Source organism: Drosophila busckii, unplaced genomic scaffold (genome assembly GCF_011750605.1).
Source record: "Drosophila busckii strain San Diego stock center, stock number 13000-0081.31 unplaced genomic scaffold, ASM1175060v1 hic_scaffold_27, whole genome shotgun sequence".
In the NCBI taxonomy this organism is placed as follows: domain Eukaryota; kingdom Metazoa; phylum Arthropoda; class Insecta; order Diptera; family Drosophilidae; genus Drosophila; species Drosophila busckii.
The window spans coordinates 1-20,253 of record NW_022872737.1 but is presented as its reverse complement, the minus strand read 5'-3'; the positions used below and the strand labels follow the sequence as shown (position 1 = coordinate 20,253).

The 20,253-nt window shown below is 43.1% G+C and overlaps 6 protein-coding genes across 6 annotated transcripts; 3 read left to right on the top strand and 3 right to left on the bottom strand.

The window, feature by feature from the left end:
- Positions 1–53: 53 nt before the first annotated feature.
- LOC108608071 (U6 snRNA-associated Sm-like protein LSm7) lies at positions 54–582 on the top strand. The gene is made up of 2 exons (XM_017999264.2): positions 54–187; positions 245–582. The coding sequence occupies exons 1-2, from the start codon at positions 173–175 to the stop codon at positions 566–568; spliced, it is 339 nt and encodes a 112-aa protein (XP_017854753.1). The 5' UTR covers positions 54–172; the 3' UTR covers positions 569–582.
- Positions 583–599: 17 nt separating this feature from the next.
- On the bottom strand, positions 600–3,219 carry LOC108608070. Its single transcript, XM_033294790.1, is given in 6 exon segments — positions 600–787; positions 789–842; positions 844–945; positions 1,001–1,529; positions 1,591–2,332; positions 3,144–3,219. Coding segments are annotated over 6 exon segments (1,575 nt in total). The 5' UTR covers positions 3,169–3,219; the 3' UTR covers positions 600–664.
- A 749-nt stretch (positions 3,220–3,968) lies between these two features.
- Positions 3,969–8,457, top strand: LOC108607838 (structural maintenance of chromosomes protein 4). The gene is made up of 5 exons (XM_017998902.2): positions 3,969–5,172; positions 5,233–5,857; positions 5,923–6,233; positions 6,298–7,978; positions 8,042–8,457. Exons 1-5 carry the CDS (start codon positions 4,058–4,060, stop codon positions 8,396–8,398), a joined length of 4,089 nt encoding a protein of 1,362 aa, XP_017854391.2. The 5' UTR covers positions 3,969–4,057; the 3' UTR covers positions 8,399–8,457.
- Positions 8,458–8,625: 168 nt separating this feature from the next.
- Positions 8,626–9,685, bottom strand: LOC108607839 (cytosolic Fe-S cluster assembly factor NUBP1 homolog). The gene has a single exon (XM_017998903.2). The coding sequence runs from the start codon at positions 9,617–9,619 to the stop codon at positions 8,684–8,686; it is 936 nt and encodes a 311-aa protein (XP_017854392.2). The 5' UTR covers positions 9,620–9,685; the 3' UTR covers positions 8,626–8,683.
- A 109-nt stretch (positions 9,686–9,794) lies between these two features.
- LOC108607841 (probable proteasome subunit beta type-2) lies at positions 9,795–10,707 on the bottom strand. Its single transcript, XM_017998906.2, has 3 exons — positions 10,526–10,707; positions 10,228–10,453; positions 9,795–10,170 (listed from the first exon to the last, which is right to left on the bottom strand). The coding sequence occupies exons 1-3, from the start codon at positions 10,614–10,616 to the stop codon at positions 9,861–9,863; spliced, it is 627 nt and encodes a 208-aa protein (XP_017854395.2). The 5' UTR covers positions 10,617–10,707; the 3' UTR covers positions 9,795–9,860.
- Positions 10,708–11,051: 344 nt separating this feature from the next.
- On the top strand, positions 11,052–13,956 carry LOC108607840 (serine/threonine-protein phosphatase PP2A). Its single transcript, XM_017998904.2, has 4 exons — positions 11,052–11,370; positions 12,608–13,171; positions 13,520–13,710; positions 13,777–13,956. Exons 1-4 carry the CDS (start codon positions 11,269–11,271, stop codon positions 13,847–13,849), a joined length of 930 nt encoding a protein of 309 aa, XP_017854393.1. The 5' UTR covers positions 11,052–11,268; the 3' UTR covers positions 13,850–13,956.
- Positions 13,957–20,253: the final 6,297 nt, after the last annotated feature.

The following is a 20,253-nucleotide window of genomic DNA, read 5'->3' as shown; positions in this document are numbered from 1 at the left end:
GAGTGTACTTGGGATGACACCTAAAATAGCAAGTGTGGCGGCTGGATAATAAGTCACGAGTAAAATCGACAAGTGTATGCTAAAATGGTAACTATCGAGTAACTATTGCTTGCTCTTTCACACACAGACACACATCCCTAAAAGCAAGCACCGGCAAAAAGTACTGAGAAAAATGGCAGATAAAAAAGTAAATATAAATAAATTTGTTAGGTGAGGCAAGTAATAATTGTGTTTTATCTCGCAGACAGGCGGCGGTGGCAACAACGACGGCAAGGAAAAACGCCGCAAAGAATCCATTTTGGATCTGTCCAAATATTTGGAGAAGCAAATACGTGTAAAGTTTGCAGGAGGGCGCGAAGCGTCTGGTATACTAAAGGGCTATGATGCGCTATTGAATCTGGTGCTGGACAACACTGTGGAATATCTGCGCGACTCAGACGAGCCATACAAGCTAACAGAGGACTCAACACGCAGTTTAGGCTTGGTTGTCTGTCGTGGAACTGCTTTGGTGCTCATCTGTCCGCAGGACGGCGTGGAAAGCATTCCCAATCCCTTCATAACGCAGTAGGCTAAGTAAAGGTTTAAAGAAGTTGATTTACTTACGAACTAAAATTAATGCAAAATATGTTTCATATAAATATAAAATCTTAAACTAAACATGAGGCTATTCTAGGCCAAATTCGTTGCGTATCCAGGGGTACTGAGCCGGGCACTCCATGCACGTGTAGAAGTAACGATCCTCTTGCAGCACACGACTACGCAGCTTACAGACATTGGGAAGCTGGCAACACCTGCTCATGCGGTTCCAGCTGCTTCGGCTGACACTGCCACGGCTCGAACTTGATGCAGACGGTTGCTGGGCGTCGGCTGGCGCATCCACTGTATGGCTTGCTGATTAGTTACAAAGTACACGTCCGGCAGTTTCTGCAGATCATCCATAAATTTCTGCAGAGAAATTGAGTTTAATTGGAGTTGAAACATCTTTGTCACACACGCTTACCAGGAAGGCATTCAAATAGTCTATTTTCTTGAACCAGGTGGAATGAAAGTAGAGTCCATAAGGAGCACGATTGCTTAGATAATGCCGCTTGAAGTTATAAGTAAGCATGCGATAGACGTCCTCGCCACTTAGATGCGGTGGACAGCTATCAACCATATTGCATGTATACTCGCCCTCACCCGCCTCCAGCTGATTCATGACCAGTTCCCAGATACCAGGATAACTACGCGTCGGACAATGCTGATTGGCACCCAAGCAGCTGTGTGGCATTTTAAAGTCTAGCGTATATGGCCAGAGTGGTGGATTCGAGTGCGGAGCTACCATGCTGGCATCATACACAAACCCAAACTCCTTCATCATGAGAAACTGACGATTCCAGCCCACACGTAGAAAGGGCACGCGCATGCCGCGTATCTCCTCCATGCGCACGCCGGCAAACTTGTTGATTATGTTCGCCTGACCTACCATCTCATCAAACCAATCTTCTATGGTGGCATTTCTTGACCACCAAAGCTCGGGACCGCGATGGCTGCAATGAGGATATGGAAAGTGTCGAAACCTAAGCAAATTGTTGTGTACATTAAGCTTACGTAACGGAGTGTACGGCAATCTCGTGGCCATCGTTCCAGAGCTTCTGCACGTGCTGATAGTTGGTAAATGGATGCGATACATAGAAGCTGCTTCGAATGGGACAACCATTGGGATTGCGTCTATTTGGGGTGAGCAGCACCTTGGAGAACAGCTCCCAATTGTCCTGGTTGATTGCATCATCAAAAGTCAACAGTATCATCTGCGGCACAGTCTGCGCTTGCAGATTACCAGGAATCTGGGTGCCATCCTTAGAGCAAAAACAATGCGGCAATTGACACTTGCGTGGATCACAGGCGCCTGCTGCATTTGGATCATGCTCCACATCGCACCAGCCCTCATCGGAGCCATCGGGGCAGTCCACGGAGCCATCGCAGAAATACTCCTGCGGCAGGCAGGTACCATCGGCACAGCCTAGCTGTGAATCGTCCGCACAGTCGGCCATTTCTAGTAGCGGCTTGGGTGCCGGCGTTTCAGCCGTGATGTCACAGTTGTCCACATTTGCCTTGAAGTCGCAGATTTGACGCACCACATCGAAGAGCAGTCCCTCCGAGCACTTGAACTCAAACACTTCATTGTCCAGGCATAGGAAATACTTGGCACATTCGCTGTTTGTCCATATCTTATGCACTGCTCGCTTCGGATTTCGATAGAAGCGTGCATCCGGCATACAATTGGTCGTGGTGGTGGCGCTCGAACGACGCTGACGACTATGTGTGGTATTCACATTGTTTGAAGCATTGTCTGCAAATTAGTTCGTGTTTGAGTTTGGCATCACATAATTATTGGGCAAAAAAAACACAGAAAACTAATTAAAACGTTGACCCAAAAAGCAATGGCTCACGTCCAAAAGCCTACGGCAGCCGAGTGCTGGACTTGGCGTTGGGGTGTTGCCGCAATAATGTCGATCAAAAGCAGAGGCGTCGCTTGTAAGGTGCAAGCGGTTCTCTAGTAAACTTGCGCTTCTTGAAAATGGGCAAGGAAACGCGCTCAGTTCAGTTCAATTAGTATTGAATAGATACAATCTTCTTGTGATTAATGCACAGAAATCTAAAGCCCCTCTTATCTCTACGCCACTGTAAACAGATACAACATTTGGCAGCAGCAGCCGCTGCAGCAGTAGTTTGCAACATGAATTGGCAGAGATGAAAGACATTCATGCAGCTAGAGTAGATCGTAATTCCAAGTGATTGGGCAACCGCAGACGCATGTGTGTACCAAATGCAAGATGCGATCTCAAGATTTGTCCAATTGTAGACTGTATATGTAACTAACACATGTATGCATGTATGTGTGTGTGTGAGCTTGCAGCTGCTGCATTTAGAAAGTTAATTTTTTTAGGCAACACTTAAACCAGGGGGTCAGGAAAATGTTCAACAAAACTGTCATTCGGGTGGAGAGTTCAATGCCTGTTGACCATTATATAACAAACAGAGCAACAACTTTCACACCCAACGACAACTTAGCCAACAAAAACAACAAACAACTAAAACACGCACACTCAAAATTCAGGTAGTAAATTTAATTTGGTGCCAAACAAAAGTAGAGAAATTACCAATGCTGTTAGCATCTGACGACATAATCAAATTGCTGGCAAAAATCACAACAATTAGACATAGTGCCCATTTATGATTGTGCATTGATAACATTTGAAGTTTGTAACGGTTTTGTGTGTAAGCCGCAACAGTAGCGTCGACCTTGACTGTGAAACCCGTTTCACCATTTGAATTTTCCCCGTGGCTCAGCATTTTTCCTGGCTGATTACCAGTTTACGTTACTGACGAAAATTTAAATAACTTAAACGAAAAAACGCAAGCCGGCGTTCAACGCGCACCCAACGATGCGACCGCGACGGTAAACTAAGAGAAACTGAAGTCGTTGGAGTACAAGAGCTGCTCATATATATGTTTGGGTGCTTATATATATATTTTTTTTTAGTTATTTTGGCCGGCACGGGAGAAAGCAATTCTCTCTCTCTCTCTCTCTCTTTTACTAAAGAAATTGCATTACTGTAAACTTTTTGTTGCATTGATATTCTTTGAGCAAAAAGTGCATCCCTCTCACTATTTCTCTAATTTTGCTAGCCTTAGTAGGCCTTCTGAAACTTTTTACAGCTCGATGTCAAAATTTAGTTTCATCATGACCAGCGGACAGATAAGATATACAACTGTCGAAAAACAAAATAAAAAACTACAATCAAATTGAAACAAAATTAACTAAAAATAAAGATTTATCGCTTTCGATTTGTGTTTAATTCAAACTCATATTTGAAATTCACATTTGAATTGAAAAAGTGTTGTTAAATTCTCAAATATCGATATAGTCGATAGTTGCTGAATACCTTTACACCTAGAGTCGATGTGCAGCCCTCGCATAGCGTCTCCTTGTACTTTTAGCGCGAGGAAAACATAACTGTTTTCGGGGTTTTAAAAGAGAAGAAGAAAAGTAAAAAATATATTTGTTGTAACAATGCGACCCAGCATGGGTACGCCCCAATCACGTGGCGGCACACGTACCAATCCGCCAGTGCGTGGCGGACAACAGCAAACATTAAGGGCACAACAGGAAGCGGCAGACGCCGCCGCCTTAGATGCGCTGGATGATGCTATGATATTTGACGATGAAGAAGGCGGCACTCGCATTGGTGATATCTACATACCGCCGCCAGTGCCGCCGCACTGCTCCATGGAGAGTGTCGGACCACGATTGATCATCAAAAAGATTGTTAATGTGAATTTCAAGAGCTATGCGGGTGTGGTAGAGCTGGGACCATTTCATCAGTCATTCACTGCCATCATAGGTCCCAATGGCAGCGGCAAAAGCAATGTAATCGACTCCATGATGTTTGTGTTTGGCTGTCGCGCCAATCGCATTCGCTGCAAGAAGCTCTCCACACTGATACACAACTCAAAGAAGTTCCCCAACTGCCGCTCTTGCTCCGTCGCTGTACACTTTGAGCAGGTAGAGGACAAGGGTGACGGCAGCTGCGACATTGTGCCCGGGTCTAGTTTTGTGGTGCAGCGTTCAGCGAATGCGGACAGCTCGTCCTATTATACAATAAATGATCAGCGCGCTCAACTGAAAGATGTGGGAAAGCTGCTTAAAAAGCATCATGTGGATCTGGAGCACAATCGCTTTCTTATACTACAGGGCGAGGTAGAGTCCATTGCCATGATGAAAACAAAAGGACAAAACGAGAATGAAACTGGCATGCTGGAGTATCTAGAGGATATTATAGGCACAGTGCGTTATATCCGCCCGCTGCAGCAGATAAATCAACGCGTGGATCAGCTAACGGACGATCGCACAGAGAAGCATAATCGCTGCAAGCTGGCAGAGCGTGAGATGAAAGATCTGGAGCAGCCGTACAACGAAGCCGTTGAGTATTTGCGCAAAGAAAATGAATTTGTGCACACAAAGAACTGGGTAACCCAAAAGTATATAAACATCAAGCAACAAAAGCTGGAGGAGTACAGCAAAGAGCATGATGGATGCGCAGAAAAGCTGAAATCCCATGATAACGGCACAGAGGAGCTTAAGCAAGCACGTGCTGAGAAGGAGTTGATTATCAAAAAGGAAATTGAGTAAGTTAGGAGTTCAATTAAACTGGTTGAGTTTGTAAACTAAAATTCTTACAATTGTAGAGCTTATGAGGCTTTAGTCAAAGAGCGCGAGGATATAAAGCAACAACAGGTGGGCGCAGAGCGTGGTTACACCGAGGTGCAAACCACCATGGAGACTACGAATAAGCAGCGCAAAAAGGACAAAGCACAAATTGATAAAAACGATAATCAACTGGAAGAGTTGCGTAGACTCCCCGAGAAGAATGCGAAGGAAATTGAAGATAGCCAAAACAAACTGGAGCGTCTAGAGAAGGAAAAAGTAACGCTCAGCGAAGAGTTAGAGCAACAGTTAAGCGCGCTTAAAGAACAAGCAGAGCCCATTACCGAGCAGCGTCTCAAGTATAGCGATGAGCTTATAGGACTCAAGGGTGCTGTAAACACAGCAACTGAGGAGCTGCAGCTGCACGAGTCCAAGCTCAAGATTCTTAAGCAAGAGGAGGTGACTGAAACGCGCAAATATTTGTCGCTCAAAACCGGCTTTGAGGAGTCCGTGCAGAGTGTGGAGGAGAATCGTCAGAAGCTGGAGGAAATCACAGCTAAGACGCCAGAGCTGCAGCAAGAGATTGCCAGCAAAACTGCAGAAGTGGAGCAGCTGGCGAAGGAGGAGCGACAGCTCACCCAGCAGACTCGCAAACTGCGCGAAGAAGTAATGTCCTTAATTCATTAATTGTTAATAATAGTATAGTAATTTGATATATACTTTTGCTTTAGATCAATGAACGCGCTAGCAATATGCAGGCTCAGCGCTCCAATGACAAGGTGCTGGACTTCTTAATGCGTCAAAAGAACGAGGGACGCATACCTGGCATTTTAGGTCGCTTGGGTGATTTGGGCGGCATCGATTCCAAGTATGATGTAGCTATATCTACTGCCTGTGGGCGTTTGGATAATATTGTCACCGACACCTATGACACTGCTGCTGCTGCCATTAAGGCTTTGAAGGATCATAATGTAGGCCGCGCCAACTTCATACCCATAAAAAGCATGGAGCATTGGCGCAACAAAGCTTTTCCCATCAGAACGTGAGTTGGCATTTAATGAGTATGAAATCCAGTCGGCTAAACTCTTATCTCTTCTATGCCACAGTCCAGAGAACGTTCCGCGTCTGTACGATTTGGTGCAAGTGGAGGATGATCGCGTGCGTCCTGTATTTTATATGGCGCTGCAAAATACGCTGGTGGCAAACGATTTGGATCAAGGCTCACGCATAGCTTATGGCGCTCAGCGTTATCGCGTCGTAACGCTCAAAGGCGATATCATAGACACAGCAGGTACCATGTCAGGCGGTGGTAATCGTCAAGTACGCGGCAAGATGGGCACACAGGTGCGCACCAAGACGGCCGAATCGGCTGATAGCTCGATGGGGACGCAGCATGCGCTGGAAGAAATGCAGAAGCAGGCCGATGAAATGCAAAATCGCATAAACTACATCCAGGAGCAGCAGGGACGTTTGGAGCATGAGATTAAATTGATACAGAATGTAATACAGCGCAATGAGACGGAGCACAAGCGTCTGACTGTAACCATCAAGTCGCACGAGTCGCAGCTGGCGAGCATAAAGAAGCAGGTGGAGACACAGCGTCAGCGCATGGTGAAGTGTACCACAGATGCGGAAGAAGTGAAGAAGCATGAGCAGCAGATAGAGCAGGCACAACAGCAGGTGGACAAGCGTAAGGCAGCGGAGCAGGAAGTGTCCAAGAAGATCGATAAACTACAAGCCGATTATGAGCAGCTGCGTGCTGATACAGTTAAACCAGTGGAGGCCAAGCTGAAGAAGACTAATAGCCAGCTGGAAAAGCTGGCAGCGCATGTGCGCTCCATGAACGTAGCGCTGACTACAGCAGAGCGCAATATTGAGCGTCTCGAAAGCGACAACACTAATTTAAAAGAAAATATACAAACTGCGGAGAATAAGCTGCGTCAATTGAATGAGGAGCGTAAAGAGTGGCAGGAGCGCAAAGAAGAGCTGGTAGAGAAGTTTAAGGAAGCGGAGGCTGCCATTAACAATGCCAAGTCACAATCTTCAGATGTCAAAAAAGAAATTGATGAACTCAATAAGCAGGAGAATGAACGCAACATTAAGCGCCTTGAGCTCGATACGCAACTGCAGGCGGCGGCAGCCAAAATGCAAGAGGTCAAGTCGGATATACCGCGTTGGCGGGCAGCGCTTAAGCCGCTCAAGCTAAATAAAATACCTGGAGAAGCGGAGCCGCAGGCACCGTTAAAAACATTTACGCCTGATGAGTTGGAGGCGGAAAACCTGGAGGATATGCAGTATAAGCAAACGCTGCTCGAAGAGCAGCTCAAAACGAAGCCTAATCTTAACTTTATACAAGAGTTTAGCGATAAGCGTTTGGTCTATTTTGAGCGTGTGCGCGTCTTGGAAGACATAACTTCCAAACGTAATGAGATGCGAGATAAATACGAAGAGGTGCGCAAGCGTCGTTATACCGAATTCATGGAGGGCTTTAATATTATTACGCGCAAGCTCAAGGAAATGTATCGTATGATTACGCTTGGCGGCGATGCTGACTTGGAGTTGGTCGATTCCATGGATCCGTTTGCCGAGGGTGTGCAGTTCACTGTGCGTCCGCCCAAGAAAAGCTGGAAGTACATCTCGAATTTATCGGGCGGTGAGAAGACGCTCTCCTCACTTGCCTTAGTCTTTGCTCTTCATTACTATAAGCCTTCACCTTTGTATTTTATGGATGAAATCGATGCTGCGCTAGACTTTAAGAACGTCTCTATTGTGGGACATTATATTAAGGTAAGCTTAACATCTCTTAGTAACTATTCAAAGACAATGACATTTTTTTTTTATTCTTTTTAGGAACGGACTAAGAACGCTCAATTCATTATTGTCTCGCTGCGTGTAAACATGTTTGAGCTATCAAATTACTTAGTGGGCATCTACAAAGTCGCTGACTGCACAGAATCTATAACCTTGCGGAATAAGCCGCCGGAACAACTCCCTCCTTCCGGCTGCACACAGCAAAACATCAATCGCACTACTACGCAAGAGCCCACAAACAACAATACCCATATTGAAGAGTCTGAAAAGGACAACGAACTTCCCACCCAAACACAGACAGTTCACAGAGACACTACCTTTGCGCCGCCTTTGGAAAGCACAGCGCTGAGCCAGGATATAAGCCAAGTGTCTTCGCAGGCGCCTATTAATTTCTAGATATCACAATGTAAATTACACAATTAGTTATAGCTCAGTACAAACTTGAAAATAAATACAATTGAAATTACTATAAAAACGAGCGTTTTATTTGAGAGCTCGTATAATCGATAAGTTTTTATAGATTTATCGGCAGATAGTGTTGCGAATTCAAATAGTACGAGTATTGCAAACTTTAGAATTTTTAAGTTAGGAACAACGGCTTTTTAGTTTATACATTTATTTTATCAAACAATTGGCAAAGTATTTAATTAACAACACTTTTATATAAAACCCCCTGCAAAATTAAAAGCTTGCTTTAATCTTGGCGCATATGCTTGCCAGCGCTTCAGTAGTCTCGTTCCGCATAGCAGTAATGTCCTCTCCTGCATCACAGGCTTTGGTTACAAGCGGATCCAGCGGTAGAGAGCCTAGCAATGGCACCCCCATTTCAGCACACATTGCCGCGGCACCGCCTGTCTTAGCGGGGAATATTTCAGAGCTATTGCCGCAATGACCACAGCGAAAGCTGGCCATGTTCTCAATAACTCCTAGGATGGGTATACGTTGTTTCTTGCAAAAGTTTATCTCCTTGCGGACGTCCAGCAGCGCCACCTCCTGCGGCGTGGTCACTATAATTGCGCTCAGAGCGGATTGCGGCGCTGAATCGTCGCGAAGATAGGACACCACACTCAGATGCTCATCCGAAGTGCCTGGCGGGGTATCCAGCAACAGCAAATCCAAGTTGCCCCAGTCAACCTCACTAAGAAACTGTCGAATCATGCCGTTCTTCTTGGGACCACGCCAGATGATTGCATCATCCACTGACCCCAGCAGAAAGCCTATTGACATAAGACACACGTTGTCATCGATGCCCACCGGTGACCAGCCGGATCCAGACTGATGCACATTCTCACCCAAAGCGCCTAATAGTCGCGGCTGCGACGGTCCACAGATGTCTATGTCCAGCACGCCAAAGTTGCTCTCGGGACAGCTGCGTGCCAAGTAACGTGTCAATAGCGTTGTGACTGTGCTTTTGCCCACGCCTCCTTTGCCAGACAGTATCAGCAGCTTGTGCTTGACATCTTTCATTGCAGCGGCTACCAGTGCCTTTCCTGGATCTTCCATTTTCTTGCTGGGATCACTGCATATGCTCTGATTTGGGCAGCCGGCACAGGCGCTAACCTTGCCAGCTTGCTCGCTTTCCACGCCGGGACAGTGTTCTGGTGGTGGCGCTTGCATTTTGTTAATCTTGTGAAATAAAAACAAAACACACAAGTGGGTGTCGTTGATAAGAAAACCGATTTGTATCGATTTAAGTGAATGACAAATGCTTATCGATGTGTAAACCTTTTTTGAGAATGGTAAATGTTAACATAATTCAAAATTTGTGTCAAAAAATTTAATTTAAATGCGCTATTTGTTTTACCAAAAATCCGTTTTTATTATAACTTTACTTATTTATGCATTTTAAATGCTTACATTAAGCCGACTGGGCAGCGTTATAATCGGTTAAGCTCTTGGCACTAATCTGTTCCAAGTTACGCACACCATTAGCATCCACAACAGACACATTGAAGTTCTTGAGGTTAATAATCAGACGCTTTTGTATTTCCAGCACACACTTCTTCAAAACATCGTATGCCTCCTCCTGCGTAATGTTGGCGTGCCAATAGCGATCAAAAATGCTGGCGCAGAACATGCTGCCGTAGCCATGGCCTCCATAGTTCAACGAATGTGAGGTCGCCAAGTAGTCGATGAAAGTCAGCTCGGGTCCCTCTTTGGGATCATAACTGAAATATAAAAAGTTTTTGGCCAAACTCGCAATAATGCACGCGAATAACACTCACCCAGCGACAAACATAAACACCTGGTAGCGGGTGCGGCTTCGCAGGCTTTCAGCAAGATTTTTACGCGTGAAATGTGCCGCAGAATGAGGACTTAAATCATAGCCATTGCGCATTTTATATAGCGCAATGTTCTTAGCAATAAACTCTGTGAACTGCTCGGTGTCACCCGACTCGCCAACGGTCGAGATCAACAAGTTATCCGCAACCTTATGGATTTTGTTCTCATCTGCAAGGAAAAAGCGGCATGAATTGGTAGTCTGCACAAGATGATTAGCCGGTTTATAACAAAATGTATTACCTTCTTTCATCACGATTACAGAGTTTGCGTGGGTTGTATCTGCTGCTAGCATAACAAAGTCAGGTCCCTTGATTCCCAAAAGAGTTTCCATTCTGTGTTTTTAATAATTTTTCGTGGCTTCAATGATGTTTTACTTTTGCTTGCTTTCGAGAATGACGATGACTTGCCGTAAATAAAGACACCGATAACAAGCATTTTTGCAAGCATCGATATGACTGTAAGTGCTCATTAATGACCTGTTAATAAAGTTTTATATATCGATATTTTTATAAATCACAATATAGTAGTAAAGGACATATACTAAATAACTGAACATAAAAAAATACCAAAGTAACAGTTTTTAAATAAAATTATATAAAAACTGAATTTCTTAGGAGCTTTGCGAAAAGAGCATGCTTAGAACTCATATGGTTGTCTCTTTCTAGTCGTGAGAAATCTGTTCTGCCACCACACACACGCCTACTATCGATAGTATTGGGGAAAATTTAAAAACCACCACTAGTATATTAGTCTTTTTTCCCTTCGTATTTTACTTCGTGTCGTCGTCGCTTTTGTGAACAAAAAATAAGAGAAAAATTAATAGCAACGAGATTTTGCTTAAACATTTGAGCAAAATTTCAAGAAACAAGTGCAACACATAGCTAGCAACTCACTGCATCTAATTTTTTGTACCCCCGTCGTTAACAAAAGCCGTCAAAATTGAGTCGACAAAGATTGACGAGACTTTTCCTTCCACAACTGCTATGGAGGATAAAGCAACAACAAAAGATCTGGATCAATGGATTGAGCAGTTGAACGAATGCAATCAATTAACAGAAACACAAGTTCGCACCCTTTGCGAAAAGGTAAGGGTCCGCCAGCTCGCCCTTATTTCCTAAAAAACGCATTTAAAAATAATTTTCATAATCGTTGCCTGGTGCCTCTCGGCTCTAGTTGGGCCAGTAATTTTGCAAATGCTATATCGCACTCTCGCTCACTCCCATTGCGAGCTCCGTTTATGAATCATGATGCGCTGCTTCTGCTTGCGGCCGCGAGTGTGTGTGTGTGTGTTAGCGTCGCCATATTGGAATATTGGTAAATTCCAACAGCAAAGCGGCCGCTCTATAGCTGCCTGGCGTGTAAGCAGGACGCCCAATAGGCATTTTCTACGCGTGCGAATGCGACGAGCGTATGCACATGCCTAGACGAGAAGAGATATTTCTTTATTGTAAATTTCATTTGATTTGTTTAACCTAATGACAATAGCAAACGTGCTAAATTGTTGTTTGGCAAACTAAAAGTCGCAACAACCTTGCGGCTCCCCTCACACACTGCCCTGCCGGCTGAACAATTGCCACTTTTCGTTGAGTAAATATTACTTAATGTTTGCTGTGTTGGTGTGCTTAGAATATGTATCTATGTATGGGTGCAACAAACGCACACAGGTTCAAGCGGCTGCATGTGTGTTCTGTCTGATTGTAAATGTTTGTATGCATGTGTGTGTGTGCGTTGTATATACATATGTATTGTTTTTTTTTTCTTCTACGATATTGTTGGATTCAATTAAACAAATTAAATGCTCACGCGCATATACCATTTACACACCATATCGTTATTCACACTAAAAGAGCAGCGCTATCAATTATACTCAATTTGCTGATTTCACCGTTATTGGCCCATTGATTGGGCCTATAGAAGTGGGGTTATGTTTGCGTCACCCAAAAACTTTATATGTATGTGTATACACTTTTGCGCTTTGTTGTGCCCCAAAAGAAACGACTCCGAGGGCGTCTCGCTGTGATGCCAAAAACATACTTGCGTTTGGCCCCAGAGGCTGTGGCTGGCTATGTGGCTAGTCTGGCGGAAGTATACGCAGCCAAGGCTCTCATATAAATATATGCATACAAATATGTGCGTGTGTTTGTATAAACATACATACAAATGTATGTATGTTGCTGTTTTTTGTTTATGTGTGTGTGTTTGTTTGCCATACACCCGGAAATTGTTCTTTTGCCTGTCATGTCTCATTCATCAAATCCATTAACTTGTTACAAAACTAGATATTAATTTAAATATTTGTTTATCTTTGTTACACACACACAGGCAAAGGAGATTCTATCCAAGGAATCCAATGTGCAGGAGGTGAAATGCCCTGTCACAGTGTGCGGCGACGTGCACGGCCAGTTTCACGATCTGATGGAACTGTTCCGGATAGGCGGCAAATCGCCCGATACAAACTATTTGTTCATGGGTGATTATGTGGATCGCGGCTACTACTCAGTGGAGACGGTCACACTGCTGGTGTCGCTAAAGGTGCGCTATCGGGAGCGCATCACCATACTGCGCGGCAATCACGAATCGCGCCAGATCACACAGGTGTATGGCTTCTATGATGAATGCCTGCGCAAGTATGGCAATGCGAATGTGTGGAAGTATTTTACCGATTTGTTCGACTACTTGCCGCTGACGGCACTGGTGGATGGCCAAATCTTCTGCCTGCACGGCGGCCTCAGTCCCTCGATCGATAGCTTGGATCATATACGCGCTCTCGATCGCTTGCAGGAAGTGCCGCATGAGGGACCCATGTGTGATCTGCTCTGGTCCGATCCCGATGACAGGGGTGGCTGGGGTATTTCGCCTCGTGGTGCCGGCTACACCTTTGGACAGGTAAAAGTGGTTCAAGTGGCGTGTAAATGAATCAATCAGACGCTGAATCGGCAATAATCTAAATGTGATTTCAACACTCGTTGTTTTGATTTGCTGCGTGATAGGATGATGCAATTGTTTATCAGTATCACTCAGCAATATAATGGGTGTTCAAGCGAAGAAACTAAGCTCTAAGACGCAAATATTGTAATATTTTAAGCATTAACTTTAACTGAAATCAAATTAAGCTTAGATTTTACAATTTGTTTGTTAATTTGTTGCTTAGTGCGTTTCATTCTGATTGATTCATGTACAGGCACTTATGCATTTATATATGTGTTACTAATTCGCTTTATTGCACCTATTTAGGATATATCGGAAACATTTAATAATACAAACGGCTTGACATTGGTCTCGCGTGCACATCAGCTGGTAATGGAGGGCTATAACTGGTGCCATGACCGCAATGTCGTCACAATATTCTCAGCGCCAAACTACTGCTACAGATGTGGTAACCAAGCGGCTCTTATGGAACTGGATGATTCACTTAAATTTTCATTGTAAGCTACTACGGTTATCTCTGATCGAGCTGTTTATCTCTTACTGTGCTCCCTTCTCATTTGCAGCCTACAATTTGATCCAGCACCGCGGCGCGGCGAGCCACATGTTACGCGAAGAACACCAGATTATTTCCTTTAAGCAGCACGTTCTGGGCACACATACAATGCGGCTTACATTTACACACATACACAAACAAACAACAAAAACACACACAAATACATACATATATTTACATCGCATTAAAGAGAAAAAAAGTAAACAAATCCAACAACAAACAAAACCAAGCAAAACAAAAAAAAAAGAATTCACAATAATAAACAAAAAAGCAAAATAAAACAAAATGGCAAAACCGTTTAAAAATTAACAAAACAAAGCAAACACTACAAAAAGAATCAACAACAGCAACAATGAGAGAAAAGTAAGAAGAAGAAAATAACCAATTTCGATGCATTTTATGTTGTACAATCGATAGAAAGCAAGAGAGAGAGTGAGTAAGAGCAAGAGAGGGAGATTGCAAATTGTAAATGCATTGAAAATAAAAGATTCGAATGCAGCAAGAGTTTTATAGAGAGAGAGAGAGAGAGCGGGGGCGTCGGACAAAACTTTGATATCAAGCAGCAAGCGCGAAAGCAACAAGCAGCAGCGGCAGCCAGCAGAATGAAATGGAACGTAATGGAATGGAATGGAATGAATGGCCAGGGGGCGGGGGTGGCTAGTAGTACAATCCAAGCAAACCTACCTACCAACCAACCAACCAAGCAACCAAACAAGCAAGCAACAACAACTACAACTACTTAGCTAAATTTGTTAATTTATAAAATAACGAACTAAGCGTCTCGCAAAATAGCAGCAGCCAGCAGCAATGATGGATGATGGAATGAATAAGGACATGAATGGAACAGCAGCAGCAGCAGCAGTTGGAGTGGCAGCAATGTGGGCTGGGCTCTGACATGGACGTACAAAATGGACAGAGGACACAAGCTCAAGCAGCACTAACACACACACACAGACACCGACACGACAAACACTGCAAAGCAAAACTTTTTGAGTGGGGGGAGCAACACGTTAGGGGTTGGGGGTCAGGGCTTAGAGCAGCATAGCAGGAGCAGCGCGGGGGACAACAGCAGGGCGGGCCAGCGATTCATATATATAAAAAAAAAATTAATAAGGAAATACAAAAAAAAAACTTTAATATTACTGATTAAAATTAAAAAAAGAGAAAATATTATTTAAAAAAATTATACAAAAAAAAAAATAAATATAAAATAAAAATTCATGCAGAGACTGTGGCTGTTTTTGCTTTTACTTTCAAATCACCAAGTTTCATATATATATTGCCTTTTTGCAAACAAAAACAAAAAAAAAACTTAAATAGCGCCTAGACTAACACACAAGTTCACAAGTTTTTGAAGATTTTCCTAGTGAAAGTGAAAAGCAGACGCAGCAGCTCTGTCTATAAATTAAGTTCATATGTAACTTTAATAATAATAAAAATGAGAAAAAAAAAAACAAACAAAACAAAAACAACAAATATAAATGCAGGTGAACAGGAAGCTGTCAAAATGCAAAGGCGACAACAATAAGAGCGCGTAGTAGACGAAGAGAGCGTGCGTGAGTTAAGAGAGCGTGGGCAGCTAAAGAGCGCAGAGCGTAAGCTTGCATGGCAATGCCTTTTGTGAAGAGCGCGTTAGGCAGCGGAAATAAGGCGTTCACGCTAGTGCCTAATTGAGACGAAGAAGGCAAAAAGTCAAAATCAAAGCTGTTACACCGCATTGGGGCCGATAACATAATCAGCGCGCGGCTTAAACTGAAAGCGCTTGTAGGCGAACTGTGGAGTATGTGTATAAGTCAAAAAGATTTTTGACACTTGAGCGGAGGGAGGGTGTGAGTGTGAGTGTGAATATTTGAAAAATGCCAGCAAGGCACTCAAGTAACCAAAACTTGTACCTTAGCTGGCGCTTAGCTCATATCAGAATACTCTTGTACCTTTTGGCCAACTTGCCATCTATCATGCTACGCAACACACAGAGACACACACGCCTGGCGCTCAGTGGGTGGTGTGGGTGGCTGGCGCTGGCGGTGTGTTGTTTTGGTTGGAGGTAATTGTCGCTGTTGTGCTTTATACATGTGTGTGGGTGGGCTTGGGGGGCTGCTGTATGTTATATGTGTATATATAAGTATGTTGCTGTTTCAGTTGTGTTCTGGTTTTCTTTTTTTTTTTTTGGTTGGGGAGGCTGGCGAGCGCTTGATGTTTGTCGTGCTGGCAGCGACAGCTACTGCGACATGGAAAATCCATTATCACGAAGTGAATTTAAAAAAAAGAAGAAAAGTATGAATGAATTTACATACCAAGCCCGAACTTTGCGACCCCCAAAACTTTACTCCTTGATGCGGCATACATACATATAAATGTGAAAATAAATCCTGAGTGCGTGTACTTCGCATCTCTGGCAGCTGGCAAACAATAAAAAGAAAACGCGCAGCGGCATAAGAAATCATTGCCAACTCTATTTGATGGCCATAACGTTCAGAAGTTCTAGCCAAGGTAGAGAGTAGATTGTATTTAATTAAAAGGCATAAATTCAAAACGCTTGGCCCATAGATAAATGTGCCCAGCAACACACACACACACGCACACGCACACAGTTACAAAAAGAAATATTAAAAATTTAAATGAACTGCTCAGTTTTTACGATTTTGTCCTTAGTTTATGACGCTGCCTGGCGGGATGGATGTGTTTTTGGTTTATTTTTTGTTGATGGGGGGAGCTGCTGCTTGCCTAAATAAACGTTTTGGATTTTTATCGTCTGGGCTTGGGTTATATATGTGTGTGTGTGTGGGTTGGGGCAAGTGGGTAAAGTATCTTTTACGATGCAAATTTGTTGCTATAAAATTGAAGAGTGTAACTGAATGCGCTCGTTCCTAAATAAACTTTGCAGACTACAATGATGATGATGAGTTGCTGCTGCTGATGAGAGCCTGAGAGTTACTGGAGTTTTGGATGCTGACATGCCACGTGCCGCCACAGCCACCGCCTTGTGCCAAAAGGTTGAAAGGTCAGGCACAAGCATTGCCTACAAACAAATTGGGTTTTGGGGCATGAAGCTTTACAGCCACCGCCATCGCCTCCACCGCCGCTGACTGACTGCAAATCAACCAAAAATCGATGGCTGCTAAATACCCAAGTTGCTCAGCAGTTAACTTAACTTGGCTGGCATATAGCACAAAGTTTTTTAGGGCCTCTGCGTTACTCTTATTTTTTTTTTATTTTTATTATATTTGTTGTTGCGTTGTTGTGTGCTATAAATCCCCAACGATTTTGTTGCACACAGTCTCAGACTTTTTTTTGCTTGCTACTTTGCTATCTTGAAATATATTTAAATTTTTTTTGTTATACACTACGGCACTGGGGCTATTGGACATTTACCGCTCTAAAACAGAGATTATTTGACAAACTTAAGGCTGTTTGGAGAATTATAAATTTTGTTTTTAATAAAACACAATTTGAGTGCAGAGACAGCAGAAATTGATGGCACTTAAGTTGGGGAATTTAAAAACCCTCGTAGTGCTGATAAATACTTGAGTGGGTCTCAGCACAAACTACAGCAGATAAATCTTTAATGTTTATGCAGAAATAATTTAAATGAGCAACAATTTTGTGTTACCTTTTATGTTAAGCTATTAAATAGTTAAACTAGAATTCAACAAGAATTTAAGCTTAATGGCTAATATAAATTAAAAATATTGTTGGCAGCTTTTTATGTTAAACTATTAAATAGTTTTAGTAGCAATTAAAATTTTTAACATAAAATGCAAGAAAAATACATTTTAATGCTTAATATAATTTAAAAATAATTTGACACAATATTGTGGCTATCAAATTTTAATACTTTAGTTGTCTATGCTACCCTATATTATAGTTTATTTAAGTAAAATTCATATCTGCTGCACTGTAAATAATTTTTGAAGCATTGCTATTTTATTTAAGCTACAATTCCCAGCGCTATTAAAATAAATAAATGCTAGACTAAAGCTCAAAGGCTGCTGAGCTGCTGCACTGACTCGCAAGTCGCAACAATAGTCTCAGTCTCAGTTAATTATAGCATCTTATATTGTGTATTGTGTTATTTATAAATATAACTCATACGCCACCTGTGTGACAGCTGCAGGCAGCTGTGGGCATAAATCATAGCCAATAGACATAAAGTTCTGCTGCTGCTGCTCTCTGGGGGTGCGAGAGCCCAAGCAAGATGACTAAATATAGTTAAAGTATTGTTACACCTGTTAATTTAAGTTTGTGTGTGGATGGATGCAAAGGGCAGAGCATTTTTATAGTCATTTTCCAAAAGCAACGAGCAAAGTTTTGTGTTTTGCGTTTTCTTTTACTTTTTTTTTTTTTTTTGTTGTTGCTGCGCTTATTTTTGGCTTATTTTGTTATACGTTGTTGTTTACTTTGTCGCTCTTGTTGTTGTTGTTGCCTTTTTGCTGCGGGCATTGACTGACTTCCTTCCGTTGAATTTAGTAGAGATGTAGAATATTCCATGTGGGCTGAGAGAGGCGCCGCGCCGCTTTCGCTTTGCTGTTTGGGTCGCCTCCAGAGTTTCTGTGCGTGTGTTTTGTACGTTTTCTATTGCCACTTCCTTCCGATATTCTGCTCGCTTTTGCTGCTGCTGCTGCTGCTTTTCATTATTTGTTGTCATCTTTTTTTTTTTCACTGTGGCTGCCGTTTTTCTTTTTTCTTCTTCTCAGTGAATTTGGTTGTCTCGCACGTGAGCGGCATAATGAAATTTGCTCTGACGGCCACTCCCTATTGTTTGGGTGTGTTGGTGTGCCCAGCTGCTTAGCCTAATCTTATGTGGCTGCTTGTCTTAAAGAGTCGCTGGCAATGTCAATTTAATGCGACGTTGGGCGCTGTGTGAAAATCTCGGTATTATTTGCATGCTTTGCGCCCAAAAGGTGACAACACAAAATGTTCAATGTGCCAACAACAACAGCAAAAGCAACAACAACAGCAACAACAATAATAATAATAACAAGAGTCAAAGACAAACACACAGACACTATGAGAAACTTTGAGACTGCTGCCTGGACCAAAGCCAGCGCCCAACAATTTTACAGTTTCAGCTTCACACTTGGCTGTGTGTGTGTCTGTGTGAGTGTGTGTGTGAGTGTTGCTGTGTGTGCTTTCAAGTGGAAAATTACTTTCGCAGCTTTATGATGCGGAAATTATATGAAAATCATGGCGAATTTGCCTTACAAGGAATGCGTTGCCGTTTTGCGTTACGTTACGTTACGTATAACGATACGTATATACATACGTATACAGCTGCTGGCATCTGCATGCTTATGCTTATCTGTATGCCCGATCAAAGCCCACCACACACACAGACACAGGCACACACACACATACAGTCGCATAATGAAACCCCGCTACGTTGACAACATGCTCTCGCTCTTGCTCTCTCGCTCTCACGCTCTCGCTGTAGCAGCTGCTGACTGGCTTCATTTCCATTTGAATTAGCATAAAACGAGGCGGCTTACGTCTGTCTATTGTACAGTGTCCTGTCTAAGGATGAGACACAAGTCGCGTTGCCTTTGCCCAGATATCATCTGTTGCTGTTGCTGTGGCTGTGGCTGTAGCTGTTACTGCTGCTGCTCTTGTGGCTCTGGCACTGTCTCTGGCTCTGTGACGACGACTTCGTTATCTTTTTAACTTGGCGCTGTCGTTTATTTAACTGATAATGATTTGATGGCAGCTGGCTAAGCTTTCGACAAAGCCCTGGCGCCGTTGCTGGCTGGCTCCACCTCCAGCCCAGGCACAATCCCACTCAAGCACCGCCATTTGCTGAGGTCAATTACACGCTTTCGATTAAATTTGCCATGGCTGTTGTATTATTGTTGTTGTTGTTGTTGTTCGCGCTCTGCTTCTGCTTCTTCTTCTTCTTCTTGTGCTTGTTGGGTGTTGACAAGAAACAGCTGCCTAAGCTGCCCCTGCTACTATTTCTACTGCTATTTCTACTCCTTCTCACACACACATACCTAGGCATGTGTGTGTGTGTGTGTGTGTTTGGCACAAATAAAGTTGAATTATTATTTTTCTTTATGCTGCGCGGCAGTTGGGCGCAGATTACTCGTTCTGTTTGAGGGGGCTGGGGGGCGTGGCGCGTGCCTCGCATACTCAAGTGTTGCCACATACGCATTTCGAGCCTCGTTATCCAACTGACTGGCATATTGGAATGACACCAACGAAGCTGTTTAGGAATCTAGGTTTCAGATAAGAACTGCCGCCGCTACTACCAAATGCCAATACAATTCTCACAAAACAGTTAAAGGCAAAGGTGGGTGAATGGCATTTTTTGTTTAAATTCCTTGCCTGTCAAAATTATCAAATGCCACAATTTAAAGTCGCCTGCTTAGCTTAAAAATATAAGTTAACATTTAAATCAAATTTTATATTAGGCGCTTATTAATTGTTAAGCTTGAGCAGCTTGTTAAAGTTAATTAAAGGTAGCATATGTTTTAAATATTGAGCGTAAAATAAA

Bases quoted from the DNA above. Each gene is read 5' to 3' on its own strand.
- LOC108607838 (XM_017998902.2), top strand. From the start codon at position 4,058: ATGCGACCCAGCATGGGTACGCCCCAATCACGTGGCGGCACACGTACC. The intron at 5,173-5,232 runs GTAAGTTAGGAG...TTACAATTGTAG, and splicing joins ATTATCAAAAAGGAAATTGA to AGCTTATGAGGCTTTAGTCA. The intron at 7,979-8,041 runs GTAAGCTTAACA...TATTCTTTTTAG, and splicing joins TTGTGGGACATTATATTAAG to GAACGGACTAAGAACGCTCA.
- LOC108607839 (XM_017998903.2), bottom strand. From the start codon at position 9,619: ATGCAAGCGCCACCACCAGAACACTGTCCCGGCGTGGAAAGCGAGCAA.
- LOC108607841 (XM_017998906.2), bottom strand. From the start codon at position 10,616: ATGGAAACTCTTTTGGGAATCAAGGGACCTGACTTTGTTATGCTAGCA. The intron at 10,454-10,525 runs GTAATACATTTT...TTTTCCTTGCAG, and splicing joins TGTAATCGTGATGAAAGAAG to ATGAGAACAAAATCCATAAG. The intron at 10,171-10,227 runs GTGAGTGTTATT...TTTATATTTCAG, and splicing joins GTGTTTATGTTTGTCGCTGG to TTATGATCCCAAAGAGGGAC.
- LOC108607840 (XM_017998904.2), top strand. From the start codon at position 11,269: ATGGAGGATAAAGCAACAACAAAAGATCTGGATCAATGGATTGAGCAG. The intron at 11,371-12,607 runs GTAAGGGTCCGC...ACACACACACAG, and splicing joins TTCGCACCCTTTGCGAAAAG to GCAAAGGAGATTCTATCCAA. The intron at 13,711-13,776 runs GTAAGCTACTAC...TCTCATTTGCAG, and splicing joins GATTCACTTAAATTTTCATT to CCTACAATTTGATCCAGCAC.